This window comes from Lampetra fluviatilis, chromosome 49, assembly GCF_964198595.1.
Source record: "Lampetra fluviatilis chromosome 49, kcLamFluv1.1, whole genome shotgun sequence".
In the NCBI taxonomy this organism is placed as follows: Eukaryota; Metazoa; Chordata; class Hyperoartia; order Petromyzontiformes; family Petromyzontidae; genus Lampetra; species Lampetra fluviatilis.
Window position 1 is genome coordinate 2165462 of NC_136323.1, and position 19058 is coordinate 2184519.

Sequence of the window (19058 nt, forward strand, 5' to 3'; positions counted from 1 at the left end):
GAGCTGTGTGGCTCCGTTAAGGGTCTTGCCAACAAGGGGGCATTTGTTTGGTAGTTTACAACGCAGCATTGCTGCACGCACAGCCACCCACTCTGGCACGATCCCCTCTCAAAACACGGACACATGTGTTGCTGTCGTTCGGAGTAGAGGTGCAAATGTGTCTGTTAATAACCAACATCATCACCATCGTCATCGCCATTGCCTATCCACGCTGTCGAAAAAGTCACGTAGAAGGGAAGTAATAAAATAATAAAAATAAAACATAATAAAATAATTCTCACGACGTTTCGGCCACAACGCAAGCAGCCGTCCTCTTATTATTATTATCATCATAAAGCATTGTCAGTCCACAGATGGATGAAGGCATCCCCAAGCCCAAGCCACCTCTCAGGATCCTGCGATGTTATAATCGACTCGGCACCTGCACGCGAACTGATCTCATTGCTCCATCTCCCAGGTGGATGTCCCCTCGGACGCGTTCCATTCCTTGGCCACCACTCCGTCGTTCTTCTTGGCCGTCGTCTGTCGCCCCCTGCTACAAAGGGGACGTTTCCTCGGCTCGTGATGCGACTACCGAACATCTGTGAAAATACTGGACACCTGTGAAAGAAAGCGCTTTATAGCTCATCGGATTCCTCCAGCATAAATCAATGTTCTGATTCTGAGCAGCACAGATGCTGTAACAAAAAAAAAATCCCCGGATTTATAACGGCGATTTATTGGGAAACGTGTTTTGCTTGGGCGCGTTTGCTCTGGGAGATCGCCCCCTGCAGGATTTGCGGCGTTGTCGGGGCGTGCTGAGCGACGGGCCGCTCATCATGCTGAGCTACAGGGAAGATCGGCCCCGATGGTGAACTGCGGAGGCACAGTAGGGGCTACATATGGCCAGATTCACACCATCCTTGGTCTCGGCAATTTGCCCCCCCCCCCCCACTTGTGTTTCCGACGGCACGGCACGCAACGCCAGGATTGACTTGACGCTCCGTACCGCCCGTCCCGCTCCCCCGTGCCGCCGACTCCGCGGCTAGCGCGCCCCCCCCCGCCTGTCAGTGTGTCCGCTGCAGCTACATGGAGTGCACGGCGGCCCTCCTGGCCTCGGCGTTCGTCACGGCCCTGGCGACCGCGTTCACAATCCTCACGGGCCCCCGCCGGCACCACAGCCGCCGTCGCAGTGGCCACTGTCGTCATCGTCGGTGCCGGTGCTCGTGTTGAGCGCACCGGCACCGGCGAAGCCTGACTGCTGATGAGACACTGAATGTCAAAACCAGTCCTGAGTTTGGTTGCGTTAAACGAATTACGTACTAAATTGAGATTTAAAGCTTTCGTGACTGCAGGGATTCATCTTCTTGGTTCTTTCGGTAAAGTCACGTAGAATAGAAATAATAAAATAATAAAAATTAAACAATAAAATAATTTTCACGACGTTTCGGCCACAACGCAATCAGCCGTCCTCAGATGGAGAACAGGTATGTCGAGAAGATGAATCCCTGCAGTCACGAAAGCTTTAAATCGAGAAGACAGACCTGTTCTCTCTTAATTTAGGAGCTTTCGTGACTGCAGGAATTATTCTTTGGTTCTTTTCGGTTAAGTCACGTCCAAAAATAAAACAACAAATTAAAATAAAATAACATATTACGACGTTTCGATTGCAACACAAGCAATCATCATCAGGCATAAAAGAAATAGCAACAAAAATCTAACTAGAAAAAACTATAGACAGACATACAAGCAGACAGACATCACAACGGCACACAGAGAGAGGAGCAAGCTGACAACGCGGCACGGGCACGCAAGCCTGAAAATTAGGAGGCAGGCACACGAAAATTAAATAACCTAGTAAAATATCGAAATGTGATGTAATACAACACAGAGAGTCGGTTAACACACAATTAACGCATAGCCTGGTTGATTACGTGTTTCAAAATTTGCTAAGTTAGAATTTTAAGTGTGAGCAACAAAAATCTAACTAGTAAACTATAGACAGACATACAAGCAGACAGACATCACAACGGCACACAGAGAGAGGACACACATCGGCACAAAGAGAGGGGTCGTTTCTGTGACGGTCCCTTAAATATAGAGAGGACGTGACTTAACCGAAAAGAACCAAAGAATAAGACCTGTTCTCCACCTGAGGACGGCTGTTTGCGTTGTGGCCGAAACGTCGTGAGAATTATTTTATTATGTTTTATTTGTATTATTTCCATTCTACGTGACTTTACCGAAAGAACCAAAAAAATTACGTACTCCCTGATGGCCGTGTAGCTGATGGGATGTGTCCAGTTCGTGGTGTGGGATTGCAGAGGGCAGGGCAATGCGATCCATTGTTGAACTGCAGTGCTCTGCTCTCGAAATTCTGTACTCCCTGCCTTCAACAATAAGCACTGACCAGTGTGGTAATTTAAGAACTATGGGAGCCTTAAACATTGAAGTCTATGGGAACCTTAAACATTCATTCTATAGGAGGCTTTAGCATGAAGTCTATGGAAGCCTTTAACATTGAAGTCTATGGGAGCCTTTAACATTGAAGTCTATGGGAGCCTTAAACATTGAAGTCTATGGGAATCTTAAACTTTCATTCTATAGGAGGCTTTAGCATGAAGTCTATGGAAGCCTTAAACATTGAAGTCTATGGGAGCCTTTAACATTGAAGCCTATGGGAGCCTTTAACATTGAAGTCTATGGGAGCCTTAACTATGGAAGTCTATGGGAGCCTTTAACATTGAAGTCTATGGGAGCCTTCACCATTGAAGTCTATGGGAGCCTTAAACAGTGAAGTCTATGGGAGCCTTTAACATTGAAGACTATGAGAACCTTAAACATTAATTCTATAGGAGGCTTTAACATTACGTTATATTTTTTTTATCAATGGTTAAATAATTAGCGGGTGTCCACGTTGGTTAGGTTATTGCATTTCGGGAGTCCAAATTCAATGGCGTTGGAATTCGGACTCTCCTATGTGGAATTGGGACTCTTGATTTGGAACTCCTTAAGGTTGAAAGTGAGACTCCTCAAAAAGCAACATGGACCCTCCCAGTACCCCCCCACCCCCCTTGGACCTACCCCGTGAAGACACCGCACAGTACCACAACTCCCATTACCGCGCTGTGCCACTGCAGCTGCATCACCTGGCCACACGGTGACACTTCAGCTTATTTAACGGGTGTCCACGTTGGTTAGGTCGTTTAATTGGTGTCCATATTGGTTAGGTCGTTTAGCGAGTGTCCTTGTTGGTTAGGGCGTGTAGCGAGTGTCCATGTTAGGTCATTTAGCGGGCGTCCAGACTGGCTAGGTCGTTTGAGCGGGTGTCCATATTGGTAAGGTCGTTTAGTGGGCACCCATATTTGTTTGGTTACAGGAGTTCCAATTCAATGGCGTTGGAATTCGGACTCACGATTTGTAATTGTGACTCCTTGGGTTTTCAAGTGAGATGCCTCAAAAAGCAACATGGACCCCCCACCCACCCAGGACACAAACCTGGACCACACCAGAACGCCAAATGAACCGATCCCGGATCCCCAAGGAAAGCATGGCATTGGCATCATTGAGATGAGATGTAAGGCACCGTTTGGGACGCCGAGGCAAATACGCCATAGGGTTACAGGAACCAATTCACGAATGGAATCGTGGCAATTAATCGTGGCGATTCTTTGAAATCAGAGATGGGGGGGTGGGGGACCATCACAGCTGCACAGCCAAATCTCACACGAGGGATAACCCCGTGCTCGGCCACGGAGGCTCAGCCGAGCCAGGCAGAACAAAGTTCACGCCAAGAGTAAAACACAAGACAACGGGGACATTTATTGCACGAGTAACATGAGATCGATGTTAAAAATAGGCACTGAAAGGGCCTGGCAAACACCGTACAGAAATGACTCCTGACAGGTAAAATCTGAAGCATGGTGCGAATTTACATAACATTGGCATTGTCATAAAAAAGCATAAAAGTGACCATTACATTTATCGCCCTTTTGTCAATATCACAGCGTGCTAACCACTATGCAATCACGCCTCCCTAATAATCATTACAATGGAAGCAATATTTAAAATTGCAATTAGTGATCAATGAAATCAAATGCTTACACAGTATGTAATATATAAATCGAATTGTTCAATGACCACAACTTCAAAAGAAAATAACGTTGACATTTCAGCTAATGGCCGTAATCAATGTTACACATGCATATACAACTCATGCCACAATACTGTATACCTTCTTGCCAATATTAAAGCCATTTAGTATGTCTGCTCAATTGAGCGGCGGTGGTTGGCGCATGCCTGTAATCCAGCGCTGTGTGAGGGTTGGTGGACCGCACAAATGTTAAAAAAACGTCCTTCTCATGGGCGTAGAGATGGCTCGCCAGGTGGAATGGCAACATTGGGACTAATACTGGTAGTAACCTCCTGGTTACACCAGCCCACAGAGGATTGTGTCCATCCGTCGTGCATCCAAAAATGGGAGGGGTGGGGCTGGGTGGAGAAGGGAGGGTGGGGAGGGGCTGGGTGGGGAGTGTTAGGGGTGGGGCTCGGTGAGGAGGGGCTGCTCACCCCGTGGTGCCCTTATAAAACTCAACGTTTAACCTACTCACGCCGGCTTGTGCCCGCCCTCAGTCGGGCAGATTTTCAGAATACACCACGCCGCCGTTGACCCTGGCCATTGACCGAGAAACCCAACGTTACCCCCAGCTACCTCCGCAAGAATGTTTTTATCTATCCCTTCTGTATGGTATAGTGTTGCCCCCTAGCATGTGGGTTTTTTTCCAGATTGCTCAAGTTTTCCTCCCACATACGAACACTCGTGAAATGGCCGAAAACATCTCGATACAGAGGGGACTGCAGGGCTTGGGCAACTGTCGATACCAGCTGACCACATGGCTGCCTTCCACTTGTCCGTGATTCTCTCCGCCTCTGCGTTGTTCTCTTTTGTGAACAGCAAATACTATGGCGCGTTAAAAGTCAAAATTATTATCTATCCTACTGTCACTCAATCCATTTTATTCACTATAGAACGAATTTATTAAACAGCAAAGCAAAGAACCCATGCTCTAGTCAGCCATCCTAAATCACAGCAATTGCTATATATATAAACGCCACCGTAAATCAACACAAAATGCTAATTTGTTTTATTTTTGTCTTCTGTCACCTACAAGTGCTCAATTCTGTGAAGCAGCATCAGTTTACTGATACATGACACTTCACCCTGAAACTAGAGGCTGACGCTAGGCTGATCCAACGTCTAAAAATAGCATATTTAATTGACCATCACTACTGCCTCTAGACATAGGCACCGATGTCAATGAATCAGTTACACGTTGAGTGTATTGTGGGCGGCATCATCACAAATACGCATCAGCCCAGCGATGCATGCTTTGAACAACTAGATTGTACATACATTTAGCCAATGACTTTTAGCATTTTAATGAAATAAATCATAATTGGCTGTGGGATGGGAATCCTGGTAAAGCACTAATTCGCTCAGTGAAAAAAAAAACGCAACCTGGCTCTGGTTGAATACTTGTAAACTATACAAGTGTATAGTTCAGAAGTATTCACAAATAGGCCCTCTAACAATACTCAAGATAGCCAAACCATTAAATACAATTTCTCACGTATCTTCAACCAGCCATTTTTCAATCCGCATCACACGATGGCAATGTGCACAGAAATGCGTGGATAAGCGTATTCGGCTCTCGACCCAGAACTGGAAGGATTGTGAGAGTTCAAGTCTTTGCCCGGGGTGGATTCAGGTCATCCAGTAGTGGGGACCAACCGTGAGAGAGACTGCTGCTCCGAAACATCGTGCTGCAGCCAATCGGTAGCCATCACGCGATCTCTCAAGGTCAAGGCGTTATCGTGGCCAAAGCCACTAAGTGACTCTACGCTTCGCCAACGCTGCAAAGCAGACACACGACCTCCAAGACTTTCCCGAGCAGTATCCCGCCATCTCGCCGAAGGTGTTCACTTGGTCGCCGGACTCGTGAAGACCGTTCCGATGCCTGTATCGGTAAATCTATCTCTAATCCCAAACCTGATGATGGTGTGACCATACCAGTTAGTTTGCCCAGTGGCCTCCTGCATCAACTTCAATTGGTGGCAGCCTTTGGCAGGCAGTCGCTCGCGGGCGAATCGCCGCATCACGAGCGAGCGGTGCTTGTCCTCAAATCTGAGACCGAGGCTCAGGTCCGATCTTGGCTCAATCACAACTTTGGCACGTATGGCAACCATAGATTACCATGTCCAGCAAATACATTTTGCTGTACACGGTAACCTCCGTTTAGCACGGTTGGCTACGTATGGTGCAAAAGAAGTTCAACATGCATAATTATATTCAAATTGTGCTAACAGTGTTAGTTCATTATATATATACATTTACATTCATAAATGTCACAGGGGCAGTGCATCACTTTGTGTTGGAGAAGGGTCATGGGAGATGACATCACAGAAACTGTACCGAAGTCTCAACAGGCATCTTTATCGACACGAGGGGCACATGTTTTTTATTGCAGGATAATGTAAACTCAATTCTCAGAGCCAATTTAAGTGCAAGACCAAATTTAATGCATTTTTTTTTTACAGTTATTGGTAATTCAGCCAAGACCATAAACTCCCTGCACTTGAGAACCGGGCTTAATCGAAGGCAGCGAATTGGATCTGAAGCAGTGCCAGTTGAATGCTCTGGCATAAGCCACCAAGCGACCTTTCCTCGTGTGCTTTTTAATGGTTAAGTCGCAGCTCATATGGCTTTACTCACAACACTGGAAAATAATCTTTGCAGCTCACAGTTTAAATCGAAGGTGATATTTCTGGACCACCGAGAGCCAAAGAAAACTGGGATTCAATTCAAACGTGTAATTTTCAGGGCCTGCACTTGGCAGCAATGACACCCAGACCCTAATAATTTTACCGTCATCACGAGTAAACTGCATAAGTGAAACTATTTCTGCTATTATTTGATTGATAAGTTTGGGTTTTTATTAATCCCAGGTGCTTTCCGGCTCAATACTAAGTATGAAATGATGCACCTAAGTGGTGATTCGATGAATTAACACGATTTTAAATAATACAATAGAAAAATCTATTCTTGTTTGTCTGGTTTTTACCATCTGTTTTGTATAAATGTTCCAGTCTTATTCCCAGAGTTTTGTCTGCTCTGTTAGCATTACATTTACATCTTATTTCCACTTTATTTATAGAAATCGTGATAATCGAACGTCACACGCATGATTCGATTCACATATCTTGAGCATGATAATCAATTACAATCGATTAATCAACGCGTCGTCACATGCCTGCCGATTTCTTAGCTCTCCACCCACTTTAATGAGCGTTTTACATCTGAGCAGAGGGGGCTCAGCGGCAAAGCAATCAATTTATGAAAAGTCGTCGGTCTCCTTGAGGAAGGTCCACATGAGCTTGTTGACCACGTCGGGCTGGTCCTGCTGTACCCAGTGGCTGGCGCCGGGCACGATGCGTAGCGAGAAGGGCGCGCTAATGTGCTGCTGCATGCCCTCCGTCATGCCCACCTCCAGGAAGGCATCGGCGTCGCCCCAGATGACCAGCGTGGGGGACTTCACTTCCACGTGGCGTCTCGGAGCAGAGCTTGGGTGAGAGCGGGCGAGAGGGGTGTGTGGAGAATACACGCGGCATTCCTACGTCGCACGAACACGTCTCCCAGCTCAGAGCAGCAGCGGGGAGACACTCATTGCCACCGGTGGCCTAGAACTAGAGGTGGAAATTCCACATTACTTGTGGCAGGGTCCAGCCTCCCGCACAGGATGACGAGATATTAATTGTGCACAACGTGGCACTGTTTTAATTTATTTGTCGATTTTCTTTTGACGATTACATTTTTATTGTGCTGTTAGACATGTCGCAACAAATATATATCCATTTCTAACTATTGCAGACAGTGGTTCATTGCGTACGTTAGAGAAAGGCCTCAGTAACTTTACATCAATACACAACTTATGATATAAATTGCCTCTTAAACACAATAGTTGGTTTATCTTGGCTGTATGCCCTGATAGAGCTATATGACATTTGACAAGATGTTGTTTTCTCTAAAAGCTGAAAATATGCCACGTGGGGCTGGGTGGGGAGGGGCTGGTCACCCCGTGGTGCCCTTATAAAACTCAACGTTTAACCTACTCACGCCGGCTTGTGCCCGCCCTCACAGTCGGGCATATTTGCGGAATACACCACGCCGCCGTTGACCCTGGCCATTGACCGAGCAACCCAACGTTCCTACCAGCTCCCTCCGCAGGAATGGGTTTAAAATGAGTTTGTCAAGGGAGGTAAGTTGATGGTCTCAACATGGACACTAAACATTTTGCTTTGATTGAAAACGTCACACTCTTTGCAGAGCATGGTAATGGTGTACACCAACTTTTGTGGTTTAAGAGACAATTGAACAAACCTCATGAATCGTTACGACATCTTCTTCCAGAGCCGTTCTCAAGGCACATGGTTGTGCACTGCTCACTAACTTTGAAAGCTAATTGTTATCTCATGACATGAATATTTGCAAGATTGCAGAATATAATTACGTCCTCGTTAATCGCGAGGGATACGCTACGGAGATGCTCATGAATATCAAACTTGGCGGATAATGATATTGGCCTGCAAAAAACGTATATATTTTTTATTAATAATCTTAAATAAATACGTAAATAAGCTATTAAATACATGAAAATTGTCAGAACACATCTCTTAATCTCATCACTTAATCACATCGCATTCTCCCTCATCACTTTGTCTCATTACGGTCTTTCTCTCCATGCAGTTATGTAGAGCTCCAGGTGCGATTCGCGAAAGGCCAAAATCGCGGATGGCAAGTTCGTGAATAACGAGGGACTACTGAAATTGTCGAGACAATTTCGATTTAAAGCTTTCGCGACTGCAGGGATTCATATTCTTGGTTCTTTCGGTAAAGTCACGTAGAAGGGAAATAATAAAATAATAAAAATAAAACATAATAAAAATTCTCACGACGTTTCGGCCACAACGCAAGCAGCTGTCCTCGGGTGAAGAACAGAGCTGTCGGAAAGGACGCTGTCTTTCCTTCACCTGAGGACGGCTACTTGCGTTGTGGCCGAAACGTCGTGAAAATTTGTATTATGTTATATTGTATTATTTCCCTTGACACAACAAGTTTCAAAAATAAAATTACTAAAGTAATTGCATTTTTCTATCTGGATAATGCCTTGAGATGTAACATCGCACACGAAGGGGTATCCAAGGATGCAGTATATCCATTGAAGGCCCAACTATATCGTAGCAATGCCACTCACTTGAAGATGTTCCTGTAGTAGTTGATGGGGCCCGTGATGGCTCTGGGCTGAGAGAACGTGAAGAGGTATGCCTCCATCTCCTCGTCGGTGAAGCGACACTCCTTGTTCCTGATGCCGGCCTTCTTCCCATTGAAAGCCTCACGCAACATCTGTGAAGGTCCATCCGCTTAGGAGACACGCTTCAGTGTTAAAACTCTGGACTGGTTTCAACGTTCTGAGTCTCGTCACTAGTGGGACCTGTTCAACAGATGCTACGGGATGTGGTTAAACAGGCCCGTATCTGCTTACCTACCGTGTTAGTACCAAAAATGTACCACAACAGAGCAAAATATATAATCTTGCTGTACTGGACTCAAGGGCCATATACTGTGTTTCTAGAGAGCACCTGCCTACACCAGGCAACCCAGCAGAATGTGGTAACAGGCCATACTCTGCTAATTAGACTCAGAAAAGTCAAAACCTATCCAGCGTTTGCATACTTTAACTCGTATTGCTGAAAACATTTGTCTGGTGGGTTTTATTGTTCATGCGATTTTATTCGCACATCATTGAGAAATGTTTTATTTATGTATAAGCTAAAGTTCACACGTTGGCACACAGCTAAAATGCAACAATTGAGAAGCCCAGGGTTTGTGGATCCCACAAATTTGTTAAACTCCAAAACCTTGGCTGTGAGGTGGTCAGGAAATTTGAATTAAGACAGTGAATTCAAATCATCCGTGTGGAGCTTTGAGTGCTACCCCCTCCATGCATGTGAATTTTCTCCGGGGTCCTCCGGTTTCCTCCCTCCACACACTAGACACTTATGCATTGCATTTTCCAAACTTTCCCCCTCCTCAAAAATAATATTCAGACCCAGCAAGGCTTTTCTGGACGAACTAAAGACATTCTGATTATTTTGTTTTGTTCGTCACCACTTTAAAAGGCTTTCTAGAGCAGCTGCCAAGTGTCTCTCTGCACCAGAGCTACACACTCCTGTCATATCCGGGGTCAAGTACCCCCCAGTTCCGCCTCATTGCGCTTGATTCAACGCAACGCAGTCAGGGTGACCGATGATCCAAAGGTCACCAATTCACTCCAGTCACTTGCTCGCCGATGGTCATTCGCCTATTTATCACTCGTCTATCGCTATTACCACGGTTACCTTTGCTGTGAACAACAATCATTGATTCCTGCAAGCCATGTTTGGTCTACCAGACTGACTGCTCTCAGCAACTGTTAGAAAAAAAATGAGCCACGTCTCCCAGGACTTTGTTCAAATCAGAACCAGGCCTTACGTGGAAGTCACCGTATCGAATGAGAAACTCGGGAAGCCACGGCAGCTGGAAGAGGAAGATGTAGCTGGACTTGAGCAGCTGGGCAGGATGACGCACCGCGTAGCCTGAGAGCCACACATAGCAGGACATGGACAAGGAGACAGCAGCTTTATCATGTGTCCGGTCAACTGCCTAGGAGCCCACCCTCTCTTGGATTCACTCCCTCAGCAATTGGATAGACAGGTCATTGATGCATATGAGACGAACTTGGGTACTTGAGTTCTCACTGGATTAAACAAATTATCTTGAACGTGAAACGTGGCTGTGTTCATCAATATCGTTAGTGCGAGCCAAATGTGCCACTTTGCACACAAGCCCCCACTGAGAGCGAAACACAAAATTCTTACTCACTGAGGCCGATGGACGGGTGTGGACAATTCATGATGATGAGCTTCTTCACCATCTCCGGGTAGTGGATGGCGAAACGCCAGGCCAGCAGGCCGCCCCAGTCGTGGCCCACGAGAATGCACCCCGTGCAGCCTGGCGGTGGGGAGGCATGGCAGGGGTCACCGATGCACAGAGAGTGCGGCCAGCCAGAGCTAAACAGCGGAGTCAGACAGAACTGACACGCTCATCCCAGAAACCTGTGCGAAGATCATGGCACGTGCACATGAGTCGTGCATGGTAAATCAGGCTTCTGGTCACCATCCCCTTACAACACACTCTGACAAAGTGGAAAATAGATGCGTAATGATTCATCAAATCTTATTCTCATAATACATGCATCGAATTGACTTTGTACATAATTTATGTATTATTTATGCATATTATAAAGGATAAATATTTCATATACACGTGCAATTATTTATGTTATTCTGTATGCAAATGATAAAGGGGAGGCGTGGCACAGTGGTTCGCGTACCACGTTAAAAACCTGACAATCTGACTTTGATGCCTTGCCACGGCTATGAGTAGTCATTTATATCTGAACCGGTCCTGGCAGCCGTCACTGACTAGCATGGTTACATGTGGTTAAGCAACCCCTAAGACAGACACGGCGTGGGCAGGCCTTCATCCAGAAGTGGATTGACAAAGGGCTATAAAATGTCACGGTCACTTTTGTAACTTTTGATTGCAATTCCAATTTTTTATTTAAAGCTTTCGTGACTGCAGGGATTCATATTCTTGGTTCTATCGGTAAAGTCACGTAGAAGGGAAATAATAAAATAAGAAAAATATAAAACAATAAATTCTCACGACGTTTCGACTGCAACACAAGCAATCATCATCAGGTGTGAAATCCACACCAGGCTACAGATTGACTTATCGGCAGTCCTGATTTCTGTACAGGAGTGCTGGGTGTTTAAAATGCAGCAAGTTGGCACAATGGGAAGCACAGGTGGTGCACTTGTCAATAATATCAGTCGGTCAACCCACAACACCTGCGTCTGTCCCGTGCCAGGGAGCCTTCGACGCCTCAGTAGCCTCAAAGTGCACCTAGCCCGGCACGGATGCCTTGGCGATGTCCACCGCCACTTCGCGGCGAATGGTTGTCGGCACCCACCCAGAACCTCGATGATGCACCGAATGTCTTCGAGCAGCAGCGGCAGGCTGTAGTCCTCGTGCCGTGTGGGCGCATCCGACTGGCCGTATCCGCGCAGATCCACGGCCACCACGCGGTAGTCGGGGCTGAACTCACGCAGCTGGTGTCGCCATGAGAACCTGGGATGCGGCAGCGTGGCAACCACGGCATTCTTGAGCTGCGCGTGTGCAGTTTGTTTTGTTTTACATAAACACAGCTGCCGAGCACAGGACCCGTGGTCCAGAGCGTAAAGCAGCCAGCAACAAATGGCACAATTAAAATGTGTAAAAGCATTAACACGATTCTTGCATTGACCAAAGTTATTGTAACAACTTGGGAAAGAGACAATGGGGGGGGGGGGGGGGATTCCACATCAAACCCGTGCTCAGGAAGACACAGAAGCAGTATTCATGTTTCGTTGAGTGCTGTCACCTTTTTAAGTGTGGGTTCGGTTTGGGACACCAAATTTGCTTCCACCGCACAAAAATACTCTCATCAGGAGTTGGTCCAACATTCTAAGCAGAACCCTCCTGGAATTGTAAAGCATGCTTCACATAAATAACTATGAATATATAATATTACTGCTAGGAACCTCCTGGTTACACCAGCCCACAGGGGATTATTGTGTTCGTCCGTCGTGCAGGGAGGGGCTGGGTGAGGAGGGAGGGGCTGGGTGGGGAGGGGAGGGTGGAGGGGCTGGGTGGGGAGGGTGGGGAGGGGCTGGATGGGGAGGGTGGGGCTGGGTGGGGAGGGGCTGGTAACCCCGTGGTGCCCTTATAAAACTCAACGTTTAATCTACTCACGCCGGCTTGTGCCCGCCCTCACAGTCGGGCATATTAGCCACTTTGTTGAGCTATCATTTGTGGCCAGGTCACTTCTGAAAAAGAGCTACACAGCTCAGTGGGGCCTTACCTGATAAAATAAAAAAAGTAAATAGTACTATGCTCCCTATGATGATTTACTTTCTGTTGAGTTCCCTCGGCAACAGAAACTCATATCTAAGCCTTCTGATGCAGAAAAGGACATCGCCAGCAGTGCCAAATGCCAGCATTGCCAAAGGAAAATGCCAGCATTGCCAAAGGAAACTGCTTTGCATAAATCTTATTTAAACAGTGATAACCAGCTCCTCACCTGACTCCCAAGGTTGCTGTAACCAGCCCGTGGCATTCAAGGGCAAAGGTCAGTTGTTGCAGTCCTTGCATAACCATGCCGATAACTGTTCGAGTTATCTGCACCAATGGCTAAGGCTGCTGCAGTTAAGGTCTAAACATCCAATTTGACGTGCAAGATTGTCAGTCAATGCGTCTGTATGCTGAAACAAGCTAATCGGCAACATGCATTTCTGTTGGGCAAGTATTTCCATAATACAATCACCGTTAACTTTATTGTACACGAAGCGGAGATTTGAACTTGCAACCTTCCCATTTTGGGCTGAACACCCTCCCACCACCGCAAGCTGACAGGAAGACAGTGGTATTGTATTACCTCAAGACCAGATTCTAAACAGTAATTGAAGAACGTTGACAATGACGGTCGTGCTCTTAACAATGAAGACTATGGTCTATGCTGCCAACACCCACAGCTAATCCACAGGAGCCCACGCAACACACACAAAAAACGTGGATTTCTAATCGTGGGGGATTTCAAGCGACCGCAAATGAACGACAGCTATAACGCGGTGGTTTTAAAATCCGCACACTCACAGCGCACACAGATTACCAAGTCTGGAAAACGCCCTCCCTTCTAAAGTTACGCATGGGCTGTCGATAATGCTGACGGAATACCGACACGCTCGGTGCCCTCCTATGCACTGATCTGGCGGGGGGCGAGGCCATTGGTGGGTGGTATTTTTTTTACCCAGTTGCTGAGTACAAGGCAAAAACCGCAAACTACCAGCAACAAACAGCAATCAAAGAAATTCAGTAGGTAAGAGCGTAACACATTTCTCAAATTCAAACATGATGATGGGGAATTCCAAAGTTGAGCGGTGCGAGGATAGAACCAGAAAGAGATATGTCGTAGCCTGCAGTGTGGTGGTTGGACACATTACGGTTCAGACAAAAGTCCGGTCGACTGAGAACTCAAACATGGTCCTCCAGCGACTCGGGTTGAAAAGCTCTGCGCGTCGTTCCGTCCGCAACTACGCCTCACCAGAACTCGGGGAAGCCATGCAGCAGCAGCATGAGAGGCTTGTTTCTGTCACCAGCCATCACGTAATGGAACCGCATTCCCGACTCCTGGCACACAAGCACAGCAGCAAAGGGCAAACTAAAAAAACCCACGTGTCCATTCCAATACGCAGCGCGACGCCTTAGGTTTAATGCTCAAGATTTTTCTACTTCTCTTCTACCCATGGCTGTTTCCATCTGTCCAAATGTCTTTACCGGCACTGAAATAATATTTTCCAGGTCCCACATCTCTGCTTAATATTCCCAATTCCTGTGAAGCAAGAATAACATCCTTCGTCTTCGCCCACAAGCTGACAACGTACAGGTTTTGATTTATTGTACAGCGTCTTGGCGAGGTCACATTCAAAAGCTTTGTAAACTCAAATTATATTGCATTGTATTGTAAGTTAAATAAAAGCAATCTTAGGATTGTTTGAACAGTATAAAGAAAACATATCTAACATGCAGCGTTAATAGCACAATTATAGTCACGGGATCTAATCCAAATAAACTTTGATTATGACTTATTATGAAAGCATGTGTGTTCACATTCCCGAACAATGCCTACGAGGTCCTCTTGTTTATTAGTTGTTCCAAGCAGAGAAACTCTGAAGCAAAAGTCCTATCCACACCCCCCTGCAACCCCACACTACCCCCCCAAAAAATTCTCACCCGGACCCGCAGAAAGGCGTGCTCGCCCAAGGTGCTGTCGGAGAGGCAGGGCGGTGGCTGGGTGCGCACGTGGGGCCTCTTGAGCGCCGCACGCGGGTGTCTCAGTGTGCCCCACGCCATGCGGAGCAAGGCCAGGTACGCTGCGAGCAGCGCCAGGGCAAACAGGATACCCCGCACGCACACCGACTGCACGCGCAGGACCAGCTGCGTGGGCATCAGCAGAAGGCGACCCCACATGTTCAGCATGGTCGCCCTGTTGGTGACGAGCCCTTGGAGGATGAAATGGTTTAGGAAACAAGCATAAGATGCCCGTTGAAGGCCAGAATGTACACTTGGTGTTACGTCTGAGTAGGTTCATTCTGTTTCCAAAAGTCACATCATAGCCTTAAAAAACATACGGGATACACATTGAGAGATTTGGTAACTGTAACAGCTATGTGGCAGAAAGCGTTGATCTTCCCCCTTAAATTCCACCATATCCACTCATGGTTCCCTCCCATGCTCACCCCGGATGAAATACGATGACCAAGCTTCGGCTGCAAAATAACAACTCTCTATTAACACCAAAAACCACAACTAAACTTATCGGGTGCCGGTAGGGAATTCCTAATCATGAATTGCAAGGTGCATCAGGGCAACGATGTGAAGAAAAAAAACAGAGCAAATTTTCACAACACGCCTGCACATATCGTATGCACTTCCCATGCCAGTCCACAGAATTCTCGTCCCAGATCTTTTTGTTCCTCACTCTAGAGAACACAAATTGCCAGGGCACAGCACGAGAACAGCCCCAGGGTGCGAGGGCACGACTCGCAGAGAAAAGGCCCTTTGTGCACGAAGGCCATGAACTCCAAGCCAAGTTGAACACGTAGGCTTTCGTGCCCAATATTATCCTTAAGAGGTTTTTTTGGTTTAGATGGCGTAAATATAAATGTGTCGTTCAACCCACCACTAGCCACAGCCAATTGGTAAGGCTTGTCACGTCAATACAACCATGCCAATTCGTTACTAATTCAGCACACCGATTTGTTAGAGTTAACCCACAACGTTTACAATACGACGAAGACGTTTTACCGATAATTTCAACCAGCCTCATCAGGCGACAGGTCACAGATGCGTGCAATGCAGGGCTGGACAGACTCTGCCAGGGTGAGTCACGTCGTCGCCAGCGCAAAGGGGTTGGCACTAAGCTGAGCCAGGCATCGGGGTCGCATGTGACGATCACCAGCAAAGGCGAGTCGCGTTGTCACCCGGCCACTCAGCTGAGAGCCACCAGGATCACGCAGTGGTTACCTACGAATGCCACATCCTTAGCCTAGGGTCCGTACATAAATGACGTCACGCGATTTTTGACGATTTTTGACCCCCCCCCCCTTTCGTCACACGGCGTCACAAAAAGTCAGACCCCCCCCTCAAATATTACGTCACAAAGCTCTGCCCCCCCCCAAAAAAAACAAATGCTTCAAATCGCTTTAAACTATTGTCATTGTAGTGCGTATTTAATGTGGCGCTGCACTCTGATGTTGTAGGAGGGAAAATGTATTAAAAAGTCTATTTAATTAAGTAGAACGTGTTGTCTATATTTGCTTAAAGTTACGCATTTTGATGTGACGTCACATTTCTCAACCCCCCCCCCCTCGTCACACATCGTCACAAATGTCTGACCCCCCCCCCCCAGGTGCGTGACATCATTTATGGACAGCCCCCTACCGTTTATCCCAAAATTGTAACCAAGCGAATGGGTGCTCTGTTACTATTCCTGGGATCCCCTGCTCCCTATCACACTGGATCATCGTTGCAAGGTAGTTAAACTAGATTTCTAGAAGTCACCACACCATGTAACACCGGTTCATGTTCACACTGGGACCCTGGATCGCTGTCCCAAGGTAAGTGGAGTTAGAATCTTGATTTGAAGCTTTCGTGACTGCAGGAATCCATACTTTTTGGTTCTTTCGGTAAAGTCACGTAGGTAGAAAATACAAAAAAATAAATCACGACGTTTCGGGCGCAACACAAGCGTCCAACATCAGTTGGGAAAGCATGGTCTGCTGCTGATGCAGACTGTTTTAAAAGGTTTGAAATGAGTGTAGCTCAATGGTTATAAAGTTGTGGCCGGGGCTGGTGATGTTAATGTGAGAGATTAGCATGTAACAGTAAGATAGGAAAGCGGCCTCCTAAACGAGGGCACGGAAGTGGCTTTGTTAATGTGAGGGAAAGTGGAGTTCGACCTGAAATCCGGGGGCTCACTGTTTGTTCACCGTTGTCTGTTACGCCTCGATGTCTGTTACCGGGACCACTCAACGTGTCTCCACATGTCTCTGTTTATACTGGTAGGAACCTCCTGGTTACACCAGCCCACAGGGGATTATTGTGTCCGTCCGTCGTGCATCAAAAAATGGGAGGGGTGGGGCTGGGTGGAGAGGGGAGGGTAAAATATCGAAATGTAATGTAATACAACCGACCCTCTGTGTTGTATTACATTACATTTCGATATTTTACTAGGTTATTTAATTTTAGTGTGTCTTTCTCCTGATTTTCAGGCTTGCTTGCTGTGCCATCGTACTCGCAGCACCACGTTTTCTTTTGGACCACTCATTGATATGCTAATTTTTTCTAACCCCCCTCCCTCTCTCTGCCTCCGCCCCCCCTCTGTCTATTTAAGGCCACCCCACAGAGACGATCACCCCTCTCTGTCACCTGTGTTGCTCTCGCTATGTATGTATCTTGTGATATCTGTCTGCTAATATGTCTGTCTATAGTTTTCTGGTTAGATATTATGTCGCTATTTCATTATACCTGATGATGATTGCTTGTGTTGCAATCGAAACGTCGTATTCTATTATTTAATTTAATTTATTATTTTATCTTTAGACGTGACTTAACCGAAAGAACCAAATAATAACGTTTAACCTACTCACGCCGGCTTGTGCCCGCCCTCAGTCGTTGATCCTGGCCATTGACCGAGCAACCCAACGTTCCTACCAGCTCCCTCCGCAGGAATGTGTTCCTCGTGTGGCTCTGTACAGCCGTTTAAATAGGGAACCTGTTGATGGCCCTGTACCTACGTCGACTCAGCCTTAAATGGGTACCTGGTGCGGTGTGTCAACATCGCCACTCGGGAGCTATTCGGCTCTTGAATCGGGTGCAACCGCAACAAACAAAAACGTGAACAAGAAAACATCTTAAAGTGACTATGCGCAAACAGAAAAATCCAGGAAAAAACTGCAAAGTCTTCCAGAAAAAAAGCACTGTACACCAACGCTGTGTGCAAAAATTTTAGTGGGATGCAAGTCAAACAACAATAACCACAAGACAACTTAGATTCAAGCCATCATTCTAACTCCGTACTACAACAAACAAACATGGCCAAACCAAAACACTTTTCGAAATCACCAAAATAAAGCCATAAGCAATGTAACACTCACAGCACTTTCCCCAACAGTCTGTTAAGGCTACAAGGGGTATATTTGTGTATGTGGTGGTGAAAGTACTGCACAGTAATTGCCCCCGAGTTTGTCGTAGGCCGTGCGGTATATATATACAAGGTGAGGGGGGGGGAGATCTTTGTCGCTGTGCGTGTACGGGTGACCGCGTGTTGTTGTTACCTTCACGGCGAAGTCGCAGGGGTCCTTTAGCCCAGAGGTGGAAAAAAAACTAAAATAAAAGAGACGAGACGGCCGCAGCGTGCGCACAGAGCGGGGAGCAGCTTCCGCGCTCAACACGGAGGCGTTGAGGGGGGGGGATGTTCGCCAATCACGTCAATTGTAGGCAGCGTCCGCCATATTACTGAGGGAGACACCCAATGTGAAGTCAATGCAGCGTCCGCCATCTTACTCAGGGAGGCACACTGTTGTCAATGCAGCGTCCGCCATCTTACTCAGGGAGGCACCCAATGTTAAGTCAATGCAGCGTCCACCATCTTACTCAGGGAGACACACAATGTCAATGCAGCGTCCGCCAGCTTACACAGGGAAGCACCCCAATGTTAAGTCAATGCAGTGTCCGCCATCTTACTCAGGGAGGGACCTAATGTTAAGTCAATGTAGCGTCCGCCATCTTGCTCCGGGAGACACCCCAATGTTAAATTCAA

General features: G+C 46.8%; 1 protein-coding gene across 2 annotated transcripts; it reads right to left on the reverse strand.

Annotated features, from left to right (window-relative positions):
- Positions 1-3781: 3781 nt before the first annotated feature.
- LOC144948430 (epoxide hydrolase 4-like) lies at positions 3782-18697 on the reverse strand. 2 transcript variants are annotated; one of them, XM_078877889.1, is made up of 8 exons: positions 18574-18697; positions 14969-15237; positions 14280-14362; positions 12111-12268; positions 10958-11086; positions 10568-10671; positions 9291-9439; positions 3782-7599 (listed from the first exon to the last, which is right to left on the reverse strand). In XM_078877889.1, exons 2-8 carry the CDS (start codon positions 15212-15214, stop codon positions 7371-7373), a joined length of 1098 nt encoding a protein of 365 aa, XP_078734015.1. In that variant the 5' UTR covers positions 15215-15237; positions 18574-18697; the 3' UTR covers positions 3782-7370. The 2 variants fall into 2 exon arrangements, with proteins under 2 accessions (XP_078734015.1, XP_078734014.1); XM_078877888.1 differs by having other exon boundaries at positions 14280-14365.
- Between the last annotated feature and the right edge of the window lie 361 nt (positions 18698-19058).